The sequence below is a fragment of the Schistocerca cancellata genome, chromosome 2, assembly GCF_023864275.1.
Source record: "Schistocerca cancellata isolate TAMUIC-IGC-003103 chromosome 2, iqSchCanc2.1, whole genome shotgun sequence".
Lineage (NCBI taxonomy): Eukaryota > Metazoa > Arthropoda > Insecta > Orthoptera > Acrididae > Schistocerca > Schistocerca cancellata.
The window spans coordinates 60,469,285-60,482,438 of NC_064627.1; the positions used below are offsets into that span (position 1 = coordinate 60,469,285).

General features: G+C 40.6%; 1 protein-coding gene across 3 annotated transcripts in view; it reads left to right on the forward strand.

Moving 5' to 3' along the window:
• Positions 1–12,913, forward strand: part of LOC126161335 (hydroxymethylglutaryl-CoA lyase, mitochondrial) — a 46,470-nt gene extending 33,557 nt beyond the window's left edge. For all 3 annotated transcript variants that reach the window (XM_049917098.1, XM_049917096.1, XM_049917097.1), the window contains exon 5: positions 10,029–12,913. In XM_049917098.1, the coding sequence (XP_049773055.1) occupies positions 10,029–10,256 (228 nt within the window). In that variant the 3' untranslated portion in view covers positions 10,257–12,913. The remainder of the gene's footprint in view (positions 1–10,028) is intronic.
• Positions 12,914–13,154: the final 241 nt, after the last annotated feature.

Sequence of the window (13,154 nt, forward strand, 5' to 3'; positions counted from 1 at the left end):
CTTAAATGTGATGAAAAGTTGATCAGTGATCTTCATTTTTGAAAGTGAAAATCTTCAGTTTCTTAAATCATGAACAGTGCTGATATGCAAATAGCAGCCAACCTTACACAATGTGGCTCTACATGTTAAGGCATGCTTGATGTTTCCGAACATGCTTCATACCCTGGAGGTGAATTTCTGAAAGGAGTATGATTTTTAGGAATTAAATGTAGTGTTAAGTGTGGCATGTGCACAGAAATGCATTCTCATCATGAGCACTGGGTGATTCTGTCTCATTATTCTGTTGGGGTGACTGCCTCAGTCAGATGTCACCTGCACACTTAGAGCATTCTCATTACTTTCTCTTTACTACATAGCACCATAGGTGCCAGGAAGTTCTTCATAATCAGGCACATGTGATTATATGCGATGCCATTAAATTTTTGTTGGAAGATGCAAAATCAGTGAAAATGTCACTAAAAACTGTATTAGGGAGGTGGCAGGAATTGCTGGGTATTCATACTACTTTAGAAAAACAAGGAGGAAGGAGAAGCAAATTGAATTGTATTCTAGGTAATATGTTAAATAAGGGAAAGACAAACCCTCACCTGTAGTAGAATCATGTGATGCATTGACATATAGAATAGAAAACAGTTCACTATTTTTAGAGCTATCTTACTTTGCTTCTAGCTGAAAGTACACACATTGACATACACAACTAAACAGACCTCCAAATGAACGCTTCTGTGGTGACACTAATTATTGCTTATTGAGAGCAGTTGCCTCATTGATGGGTGTGGGGAGGGGGTGGAGAAAGATGTACAAGCAGTGAGGGGATAGTGGGATTTTACTAACTATGAGTGGAAAAGGCAGATGACTCAAAGGCTGCACAATGTCAGAAGAGAAAGGGTAAAGGTAAGGTGAGGCGAGGGAAAGCAGGTTAGCTGAGTTTTTGGCAAAGAAGATTATAAGAACTTGAGATATCCTGAAGAGAGAATTCTCACTGTCATAATTTAGAGAAATCTGTGGTGGAAGGATGTGTCCAAATGGCATGCATATCGAAGAGCTTCAAAGTAACAGGTGTTGGGGTGAGCAGCATGTTTGGCAATTGGATGGTGGACTTTGCGGTTGGCTAGTTTGGTGATGGCTGTTCATGTGAATACAGAATTAGTTACCTGTCATGCCCACAGAATGCTGCACAGGAATTGCAGTAAAGCTGATAAATAACATGACAGCATTCAAACATGGTCCTGCCATTTATAGGGTAGGCAATGTCTGTGACTAAACTGAGGCGGTAGATCCGTGTGTGGGACAGGTCTTGCATGTGGGTCTACTATAAGGGAATGACCCTTCAAGTACAGGTTGCCACCCTGGCTGGGTGGCAGGGCACTACTTCGGGTGATGTGGGTAGGATATCACCCATCTCAGTGCACTAGGACATCGCTCATCTCAGGGCACTGTGAGAGGTACTCAAACCCCTGGTGAAGGATATGGTGGGCTTTTCAAACTCAGAGTGACAGTGGGTGATCAGTGGAGAGCTAGTCAGTGGCTGGCTAACAGGTATACTGGTGTCAAAGGAGGAGATGGCATAGGACGCATTCAAGGATGAGCTGGAAAAGATATTGTTCTGTCAGTGAAGACTCCAGTACAGCTAAAGGTATATTTTGACAACTCCTGCTTTTCACTGAGTGTCGGATAGTGTCAGATACAGAGCACCTCGTGTTCCTGCTGCTAATAAGGCGAGTAGACCATTCGTTTGTTGTATACTTTTATGAGCTTCCGACAGGAACGCCTTATTTACAGATACGTGTGTAGTTACTAGATTCTTTTTGTAACTTCTTACATGTTCGAGTGCTTATTAAGCACAACCTTTTACGAGGGTCGTTTGAAAAGTCCTTTAAAAAATAAAAACTATTACATGTTTGGGGTAAACTTTTCTATTTTTGGACGTAGTCTCCTTTTAGACTTATGCACTTAGTCCAACGCTGTTCTAATTTGTTGATCCCTTCCGAATAATAGGATTTGTCCAAGTCTGCAAAATAGCTATTAGTTGATGCAATAACCTCCTCATTTGGATAAAATCTTTGTCTCGCCAGCCATTTCTTCAAATTGGGGAACAAACAGTAGCTCAAGGGAGCCAAGTCTGGAGAATAGGGGAGATGTGAAGAGAGTTGGAATCCTATTTCCATTAATTTTGTGACCACAACTGCTGAGGTGTGTGCTGGTGCATTGTCGTGATGGAAAAGGACTTTTTTGTGGTCCAATCACCGGCGTTTTTCTTGCAGCTCGGTTTTCAAATGGTTCAATAACAATGAATAATATGCACCTGTAATAGTTTTACCCTTTTCCAGATAGTCAATGAGGATTGACCCTTGCGAATACCAAGAGACAGTCGCCATAACCTTTCTGGCCGAAGGAATGATCTTCGCCTTTTTTGGTGCAGATTCTTCCTTGGTAACCCATTGTTTAGATTGTTCTTTGGTCACAGGAGTATAGCAATGTATCCATGTTTGATCCACAGTGACAAAACGGCGCGTAAAGTCCTGCGGATTCTTCCTGAACAGCTGCAAACCATCCTTGCAACACCTCACACGATTCCGTTTTTGGCCAAGTGTGAGCAATTGCGAAAGCCATCTTGCGGATAGCTTTCTTATGTCCAAATGTTTATTTAAAATATTATGTACCCGTTCATTCGAGATGACCACAGCACTAGCAGTCTCAAGCACCTTAACTCTTCTGTCATCCATCAACCATAGCATGGATTTTATCTATGATTTCTCGAGTCGTAACCTCCACAGGGCGTCCAGAATGTTCAGCATCACTTGTGCCCCTATGGCCACTCCGAAAATTTTGAAACCACCTATAAACAGTTCTAATTGAAGGTGCAGAGTCTCCATAATGTTTATCAAGCTTCTCTTTAGTAGGCATTTTGCATTTCATAAAGCAATGTTTAATCACCACACGAAATTCTTTTTCATCCATTTTTTGACAATCATTCAACTTCCTTGATTCACACGAATGCCAAACACAAAGGAATAGCCCAACATGGCTGAAACTTGGTGTGCGTTCTTTCCAAAGATGCTACTGACTAAACATGACCTCAATACGCGCTGAAATGCCATCTCTTGGAGTTAGCACGGACTTTTCAAATGCCCTCATATTTTAATAAGAGTGCAGAATACAGTACCGCCATTATTATCTACCTTTATACTGAACCTCGTATCGTGCACGCTTTTGTTTGTTTTGGTTAGAATAGCTCAATGTCGGATAGACCGTCGTAGACAGAGCACTTCGTATTCCTGCTGCTAATAAGCCGAGTACACCATTCGTTTGTTACATATTTTTACGAGCTTCAAACAGGAGCAACTGCAGTAATGGATAGGAACTGTAATTGCTGTGTACAGATGCGAGCTGAGTTGGCAACCCTTCGCTCACAGCTCCAGGCTGCGTTGGCTTCTGTTGCACAGCTTGAGGCTGCTGCCAAGGGTCATCACTGTGGTGGGTTGGATGTGGAGATGGAAGGAATGTCGAGCAAGTCCCACTTGTCCCCCGATTGGTCCACTGCTGTGGCCATCTCAGGTACTGCCTGCACCAAGGTTGACCCCTCACCTGTGGTTGAGTGGGAGATCATTCCAAAGTCTGGCAGGCAGTGAAAAACTTTCGAAGGGGCCTCCCCGGTTTGTTTGACGAACAGATTTCGGGTGTTATCTCTGGCTGATGATGTCTCTAAGCTGGATGAATTCGTCCACCGTGTTCCAGAGGAAGCTTCTCGGCCCGCAAGATCTGGGCATTCTCAGAGGATGGGTTTCCTGGTAGTTGGGAGCTCCAATGTTAGGCACGTAATGGGGCCCCTTAGGAACATGGCTGCCAAGGAGGGGAAGCAAGCCAGTCTGCACTCTGTGTGCATGGAGGGGGGAGTCATTCCAGATGTGGAAAGAGTGCTTCTGGATGCCATGAAAAGTACAGGGTGCAGCCAACTCATGTTTGTACCAATGATGTGTGTTGCTTTGGATTGGAGGAGATTCTCTCTGGTTTCGGGTGGATAGCAGAAATCGTAAAGACTGCCAGTCTTGCTTGCAAGATTAAGGCGGAACTCACCATCTGCAGCATTGTTGATAGAACCGACTGTGGTATTTTGGTGCAGAGCCAAGTGGAGAGTTTGAATTAGAGGCTCAGGTGGGTCTGTGACAGTGTAGGCTGCAGATTCTTTGACTTATGCCATCAGATGGTGGGTTTCCGGGTTCCGCTTAAGTCTGGAACCACTACACACAGGAGGCGGCTACACGAGTAGCAGGTGCTGTGTGGAAGGGACTGTGCAATTTTTTAGATTAGAGGGTCTCAGGGAACCACAGAAAGGGCACCCGTCTAAAAAGGGGGCAGGTAAAACTCAGTAAGGTAGTTGTAGAAATGATTGGTATTGTAAATTGTCGTAGCTGTGTTAGGAAAGAACAAGAGCTCCAAGCCCTAATAGAAAGGAGCTCCAAGCTGTAATAGAAAGCTCTGAAGTTCAGATAGTTACAGATACAGAAAGCTAGTTAAAGCTGGGAATAAGTTCAGCCAAAATTTTTTCAAACAGTCTAACAGTGTGTAGAAAGGATAGATTACATACAGTTGGTGGTAGAGTATTTATTGCTGTCAGAAGTAGTTTGCCTTGTAGTGAAATTGAAGTAGTTAGTTCCTGCAAAATAGTATGGGTAGAGGTTATACTTGACAATTGGACTGAACTATTAATTGGATCGTGTACCAACCCCATGATTTAGAAGATATAATTGCTGAACAGTTCAAAGAAAACTTGAGTCTCATTTCAAATACGTACCCCCACTCAAACAATTATAGTCAGTGGCGACTTCAATCTACCCTTCATATACTAGAAAAATTATACTTTTAAAACCGGCAGCAGGCATTAAACGTCATCCGCAATTGTACTGAATGCTTTCTCAGAAAATTATTTTGAACAATTAGTTGATGAACCCACTTGAAGCGTAAATGGTTGCGAAAGCATACTTGACTTCTTAGCAACAAATAATCGTGGACAAATAGTGAGTATCATGATGAATAGAGGGATTAGCGACAACAAGGCAGTTGCTGCTAGGCTGAATACTGGAACTCCTACAACCATCAAAAAGAAACACAAAGTATATCTGTTTATAAAAGCTGATAAAAATGCTCTTAGCGTCTTTTTAAGAGACAGTCTTCACTCCTGATCTGAACATGCAAGTGTAGAAAAGTTGTGGAATGGTTTCAAAGAGATAGTATCGACAGCAATTAAGAGAGATATATACCACATAAATTAATAAGTGATGGTACTGATCCCCCATGGTACACTAGAGGTCAGATCGCTGTTGCAGAAGCAGTGAAAAAAGTATGCCAAATTTAAAATAACGTAAAATCCCCAAAGGCTGGCAAGGTTTTGCAGAAGTTCAAAATATAGCACATACTTCAATGCGAGATGCTTTTAATGATTACCACAACGAAATTCTGCTTTCCGATCTGGCAGAAAACCCAGAGAGATTCTGGTTATGCATAAAGCACACAGTGGCAAGACGCAATCAATACCTTTACTGCAGGATAACAACGGTGAAGTCATTGATGAGAGTGCCACTAAAGCAGAGCTATTATACACGGTTTTGCAGAACTCCTTCGCCAAAGAAGATTTTAAAATTCCCAAATTCCTATCAAGAACAACTGCCAAGATGAGAAACATAGAAGTAGATATCCTCGATGTAGCAAAGCAACTTAAATCACTTAATAAAGCCAAGGCCTCTGGTCCAGATTGTATACCAGTCAGGTTCCTCTCGGAGTATTCTGATACAATAGCTTCATATTTAGCAGTTATATACAATTACTCACTCACAGAAAGATCCATACCTAAAGACTGGAAAATTGCTCATGTCACACCAATACCCAAAAAGGGAAGTAGGAGTAATCCGCTGAATTACAGGCCCTTATCACTAACGTCGATTTGCAGTAGGGTTTTGCAACATATACTCTATTCGAACATTATGAAGTACCTCGAAGAAAATGATTTATTGACACATAGTCAGCATGGATTCAGAAAATATCATTCTTGTGAAACACAACTAGTTCTCTATACTTGTGAAGTAATGAGTGCTATCGACAGGGGATGTCAAATTGATTCCATATTTTTAGATTTCCAGAAGGCTTTCGACACGTTCCTCGCAAGTGTCTTCTAACCAAACTGCGTGCCTATGGAATATCGCCTCAGTTGTGTGACTGGATTCGTGATTTCTTGTCAGAAAGGTCAAAGTTCGTAGTAATAGACAGAAAGTCATGGAGTATAGCAGAAGTAATATCCGACATTTCCCAAGGAAGTGTTATAGGCCCTCTATTGTTTCTGAGCTATATTAATGACACAGGAGACAATCTGAGTAGCCGTCTTGAGATTGTTTGCAGGTGTTGCTGTCATTTACCATCTTGTAAATTCATCAGGTGATCATCAGGTGATCAAAATAAATTGCAGAATGATTTAGATATCTGTATGGTACAAAAAGTGACAACTGACCCTGAGTAAAGAAAAGTGTGAAGTTACTCACATGAGTACTAAAAGTAATCCGCTAAATTGTGATTAAGCGATAAGTCACACAAATCTGAAGGCTGTAAATTCAACTAAATACTTAGGGATTACAATTACAAGTAACTTAAACTGGAACAACTACGTAGATAATTCGTGGATAGAGCAAACGAAAGACTGTGATACATTGGCAGAACACTTAGAAGGTGCAACAGGTCTACTAAAGAGACTGCTTACACCACGTTTGTCAGTCCTATTCTGGAGTGTTGCTGTGCAGTGTGGGACCCACATCAGGTGAGATAGACGCATTACATCGAAAAAGTACGAAGAAGGGCAGCTCATTTTATATTATCGCGAAATAGGGGAGATAGTGCCACAGACATGATACGTGAATTGGAGTGGCAGTCATTAAAACAAAGGCGTATTTCGTTGTGATGGGATCTTCTCATAAAATTTCAATCACCAGTTTTCTCCTCCGATTGCTAAAACATTCTGTTGACACCTACCTACGTAGGGAGAAATGATCATTACAATAAAAGATGAGAAATCAGAGCTCGCACAGAAAAATTTAAGTGCTCGTTTTTTCCGCAGAGAATGGTAGAGAGACGGCTTGAAGGTGGTTCATTGAACCCTCTGCCAGGCACTTTATTGTGAGCAGCAGAGTAATAACGTTGATGTAGATAGATGTAGATGCAGACGCAGATATGGCATTCCCAGGTGGCGAGGCTGTAAGGAAGATATGGAATGGGCGACAGCTGACAAAGTGGTGGTTGTTGGATGGTGCACTTCATATGAAAAATGTATTTACAGAGCCATCTGAGAGGTGGAATCGACATATATGAAGGTGCCATGTTGTGTTGAGAAGGACAAGGTGAAGTGAATTTAGAGTAGGTATAGAATTTAGGGAGGAAAGAGTGAAGGCTGTCCTGCAGTGAGTTCAGATCATGAAAATGTCATCAGCGAGTCAGAACCACACTAAGAGTTTCAGGTATTGACTAGATAGGAAGGATTCTTCATGTTAGCCCATAAATAATTTGGCATAGGATGGTACCATCTGAGTATCTCTGGCAGTACCACCACAGATTTGTTTATAAATTTGGCTCTCAGAAGTGAAATAATTGTGCGTTGGTATATGGTTGGCCAGAAGGATTAGGAAAGAGTTGGTGGGTTATCAGGTCACTGGAAAAGGTAGCAATCCATGGCCTCAAAGCCATGGGATAGGCATGGGGGAAATTGGTATAAAAGGATGTAGTGTCCACAGTGACCAGAGTGGAGTCTGGTTGTAATGATACAAGAGTTGTGGAAAGTTAGTGAGGGAAATGAGCAATGTCTTGGATGTAGGATGGGAAGTTACAGACAATAGTTTGGTGGAGTTGGTTAACCGAGTCAGAGATTAGTTGTGTGGGAGCATAACCAACCACAGTGGGATGACCAGCAGGGTGCCTTGTGGGGTTGGGTTTGTGGACCAGGTATAAGGTGGGGGTGTGAGGGGTTGCTGGTGTGGGGAGGAGGTGGATTCGGGTGTTAGGTTTTGTGATGGACCTTAGGCCCTGTGGTGCTGTCAGGTTGTATTCAACTTTAGGGATGGAATCATAGTCATAAAGTTTGTGTGCAGAGGTGTTGGAAAGTTGGTTGAAACCCGCAGAAAAGTCACCACAATTTGTGGCCACAGTGGTGGAGCTTTTGTCCACGGGAAGGTCTGGATTGGTTTTCATCTTCGAATAGCTGTGTTTTCCATAGGAGTGATGTTGGACTCACTTGGAAGGTATGTAGAAAAGGAAGGGAAAGCCAGATTAGAAATAATGGACACTTGAAACATTGCCATGGAATGACTGGGTGGAAGGGGAGGAGGATCACAGTTGAGCAAGGTTGGAACTGTTTTAAACAAAGTTCTTTGTGGAGTTTTGGCTGTCTGTTGTCCGTGGAGTGTATGGCGAAGAAATGTTTTCACAGTAGAGAATGAGTGAAGCAAGGTAGGTTCTCTAAAATCCAGCATGGTTGAACTTGGGTTTTGGTCTAAAGGCGATGCCTTTAGATAGCACTGAGACTTCTGAAAGGGTCAGAGTTTTGGCAGGTAGGTTGACAGCAGTGATATGGGATGAGTGATCAAGAGCAGTGTGTTTCATGGAGGGTGGACAAAGTTCTTGGGGATATGGAATGCTGAGTAAGTTAGAAAGGCATAGTTGGGGAGCTATGAGTGGTTGATGAGAGGGTTAAATCAGAGTGGTAGGTTCTTCATTGGCTAGAAGCAGTCCCTTTTGAGCCTAAGAAAGGAGTAGCTGGGACAGCTTCCTTAAAGGGTGCTGGGAATGCTGTTCCAACTGTTGGAAGAGCAAGAGTTCCTAAGTACAGTGATAGCATCCAGGAAGCTGTGGCCACAGAGTAAAAGGATTTTGCAAAAGGAGCAGAGGCTGTCCGATATATGGTTTGAGCTTGGATTTTGTGATTATGAAGGAGCATATTAATGAGGGTGATGGACTTCTGGAACTGGAAAAGGTGAAGATTCTTGCAGTAGGGGTGACAGCCCAAGATGCCACTTTTAAGGTAAAGCCCATTTTATACAGGGGCTACTTTCCCCAACATCTTATATCTTCCTGAAGTAACCCCTTGCTTCAGTCTTCATTGGGCCTTCTATTTCACATCTCAACTTGTGCCCCCCCCTTCCCCATCCAAACCAAATCCTCTGCCTTTCCTTGTCCTTCTTTTTCAGCATTTCTCCTAATAACCTCCAATCCTGCTCCTGCCTGAATTAGGTTGCAAATATCTACGTGTTCCACTCCAGAATGAATAACACTGACACATCCTCTACTGGTCTTTCCTCGAGTCCACTTTCTGTCTTATCCACACCTCTCCCACATAACTACTGTCCAAGGTTACCTGGTTAGGCTACAGCACCATGAGAGAAAATGTTTGTGTGCATGTGCTTAAGTAAGTGTGCCTCTTGTGTGTCTGTGTATTTGTGGCATTTCTGCAGTTTTGTAGAGCATACCTTTGAAAAAGATACTAGTTCTGGGTCAAAATATACTTATTGTTTGTTACTAAAGACGTGCATTGAAATAAAGGTGTGATTTGGCTTAGGCTTCATACCTTAGCTGTTGTTATTAGTGAATTGTGTGCTGTGCAGTGTTTAGAGGCGATGTGTTCTGACAGCTTTTGATTAAATGTACGCTTCATCATTTAACACTTCTGACATTTTAATGAAATACATTAATATTAAACTTAGTGTACACCATAAACTTCCTCAGTCATTACATTGTTTTCTCATTGGATACCAAATTTTATTTAGTGAATATGTTAATAAATGTGATAGTTGGTGACTTGTATGAAGCAGGATCTATAATTGGTTGATATTCAACTTTCAGCTCTGCTATGACGGTTAGCATTCTGCTATTCTCGGTGTTGTGACCTATTCATTATTTGTAGCTTGAGTTACAGTTTTAACATTTTCATATAACAATTATTTGTAAACAATGCAAGCAGTGCCTCTTCACATCATATTGTCACCTGTGTTTTTCAGTGTGGTGTAACAGTTGTGGACTCATCAGCGTCTGGGCTAGGTGGCTGTCCATATGCCAAAGGTGCATCAGGGAATGTTGCCACTGAAGACCTTGTCTACATGCTACATGGAATGGGCATTGAAACAGGAATTGACATGGAAAAGCTTCTTGAAGCTAGTGAATTTATTGCAAATAGTCTTAAAAGGCCAACTGGTTCTAAAGTGTGTCAAGCTCTTAGCAAGTTATGATATATTAACAAAAAGCATCTTGGCTGTATTTGTATCTGTGATCATACCTCATTATAATAACTCAAAACAAATTCAGTACTTGTGAGTGTAATATATTCTATTTTGAGGCGCTACTTTAGTCCTGAGCAACATATTTTGAAACTGTTAAGCAAAACTACCTACGAAATAGCAATACCTGTTAGTAACTCAGCTGTGTGAATAGTAGATGTCTGCCTGCTGCACACTCAACCTTTCAGTTTTTGAAAAGTAATTATTTCTCATCATTGTAGTTTGTTAAAAAAAAAAGTAATTCCAAATTAGATTTGTGGATTTCCCATTGTAAGAGAAGTAATATTTTATATTTATGGGGGCAAAGACTGATATTTTGCAACCATTATATTTCTGTGTTATCTGGTACATGATTTGCTCATCATTAATCTGCACCTATAGTTGGGGCTACTAACGCATGCTGGGGTGGTGCCACTTGTCTCAGTGCCTCTCCTTCAGTCATCATCATCATACAAACATGACAGTTGACAGCCATTACAGTCACCTACTCTCAGCAGATAACAAAAGACACAACCCTCATTCACGGAGAGAAGAGACTATTGTGTGTGGAAGAAGGAAACCCTTTACAGTTAGGCATCTGAATCTACCCCTGAGGAACTCCCAGCCAACAAAGCCAAACACTTTCTTTTTGCTTTAAACTGATACAAACAAAAGTTCATTAACTTAGAAAGTAAGCTACTATAAGAATTACTGGATTACTAATGGCCCAGTGATAAAGTGCCAGATTTATGATCCAAATGTCTTGGGTTGTCTTCTTGGTCAGTTCTAAGGTTTTTGTCTGTTACTTATAAATTTTTTCATCTCCAGCAACGTTTGTTAATGTTGAAAATGCAAAGTTGTGCACTATTACTTTACCACTGAGGTATGCGACAAATTTGTTAAGATACAGCATTCAAAAAATCATCCAGTTAGCCGGATTTCAGTTTTCCTTGACTTCCGTAAATCACTTAAGGCAAATATCAGGGTGATTCCTTTCAAAGTACATGGCAGAGTTACCTATGCTTGTCCTATCTGCGCATGCGCTGCCTTTAATAGCCTTGTCATCAATGAGGTACTAAATTTTGATCCAACAAATAGTCTCTTACACTAGTGTTAATGACTTCGACCAGCAGTTGTCCTGTGATGATGCTGCTTCCTTAGTTATCACAAGTAAATATCAAAATAGTCTTAATAATTCATCAATATTTAATGCAATTTACTGATTTATAACTTGGTTTTTGCTGGCAGCATTGCTATAGTGTATTGAACTACTGACACACACATCACACTTCATTTCCTGTTGTTCCTGGGATTATGTTATGTTAATGTTACATATTTTTTTACTGATTTCTGTAGGGAATCATATTCATATGTGCTGAGATCAGAGTAATTACTGTGTTCTGAAATAATTTACTTGTTAATGATTGTATGGAATTTAAATGCTGACACTTCTTTCATATTTCCATCTCTGTTCCTCAGTCTGGCTTCAGAAATGTGTCCATTTCAGTAATACAGAGAAAGCATTCCATTTACTGTGTAAGTTTCTACTTTCAGGTAAAAGCAGATTTTGAAAAACAATTTATCAGTGAAAATATAAATTTGAGTTGTTTGATAGGATCTTCAAAGAAAAAGTCCCCAGAGTTAAACTTTATCAGGTTGAAGGATGTCAGCCAACATACACACTGCCAGCTTTTAAATTCGGAATTTACTTTTATTTGCTGAGGAGGAAGAAACAGAGCTAATAGGCCGTCAACTTCATCAGCTTATACCAATGCATCTCAGACCCTTGTGTGTGGGGGAATTATAGATTGAATTTCTTGCAAATAGTTTTGCACAAAACAGGGTATATAAGGGCATAATACTGTTTGCACAGCACATAAATTATATAAAAGAGCTGCAGGAAATGAATTCTATTTTGGTTGCAAAGGACACTGATAGTCACTGTCGAACCGCCTGTCAGGGCTTTCTAAGCATTTGAAATCACTCTAGTATTCAAAAACGGAATAATAACTGGAAGATATATTTCCTAATATCGTAGTGGATCCATTGAAGCCTACTTCAGTGTTTCTAAAAGTGATTGTTTAATGAATTGCATTTTGTATTGACATATTTGTTTCTTCATTTATGTTAGTCTGTTATGTATACTGCTGTTAGAATGAGATTGTTATTGACTTAATGTTATTTACATTCCAAAATGATTTGTGCTCTTTTTTAATATTTTGTGTCTACATAAACTCAACTATTGAGGTAACAATTGTTGGCTTTCATAATTTCTCTTGTAACCTTTTATTTATTTTTGTTGTGTGCTGTGTACACAGTGAAACTTAATAATGTGAATCTGAGAGCAAGAAGTGCAAGAAAAAATTGAGAGACTTCAAAAGAGAGACTGGCTGTAGAAGACTTGGAAAAATTTTTGTACTATACTAACACTACACGTCTGTTCATCCTACTTCCTCACAATTGTCCAAAATGAAGCATGTCACTATTTGTATTTTTCTGCCTCTTAACAGTGTATATTACGTATTACAAGCACTACACAAATTAAATCATCTAGGTTGCATATCAGAATGTGTGTTTGCAGGTATTAGTACTGTCTGTGTTCTATTAGAAATTAAACAATGGAAAATTCAGGATGGAATAATGATATTATCTGTAGTGGCAAGCAGTCCCTCTCAAAATATACCAAGGGTCTCACTGAGGCATTCACAGACTGTAATTACTCTCCCAATTTTATACAGAAACATATCTCCCGTGCCTTCTCTCTCCAGTCACCCATGACCTGCGACAGTCCCACTATTGGGCCACATAGGGACATTCTCCTCACGACTCAGTACCACCTAGTGCTGGAGCAACTGAATCACATTCTCTGCT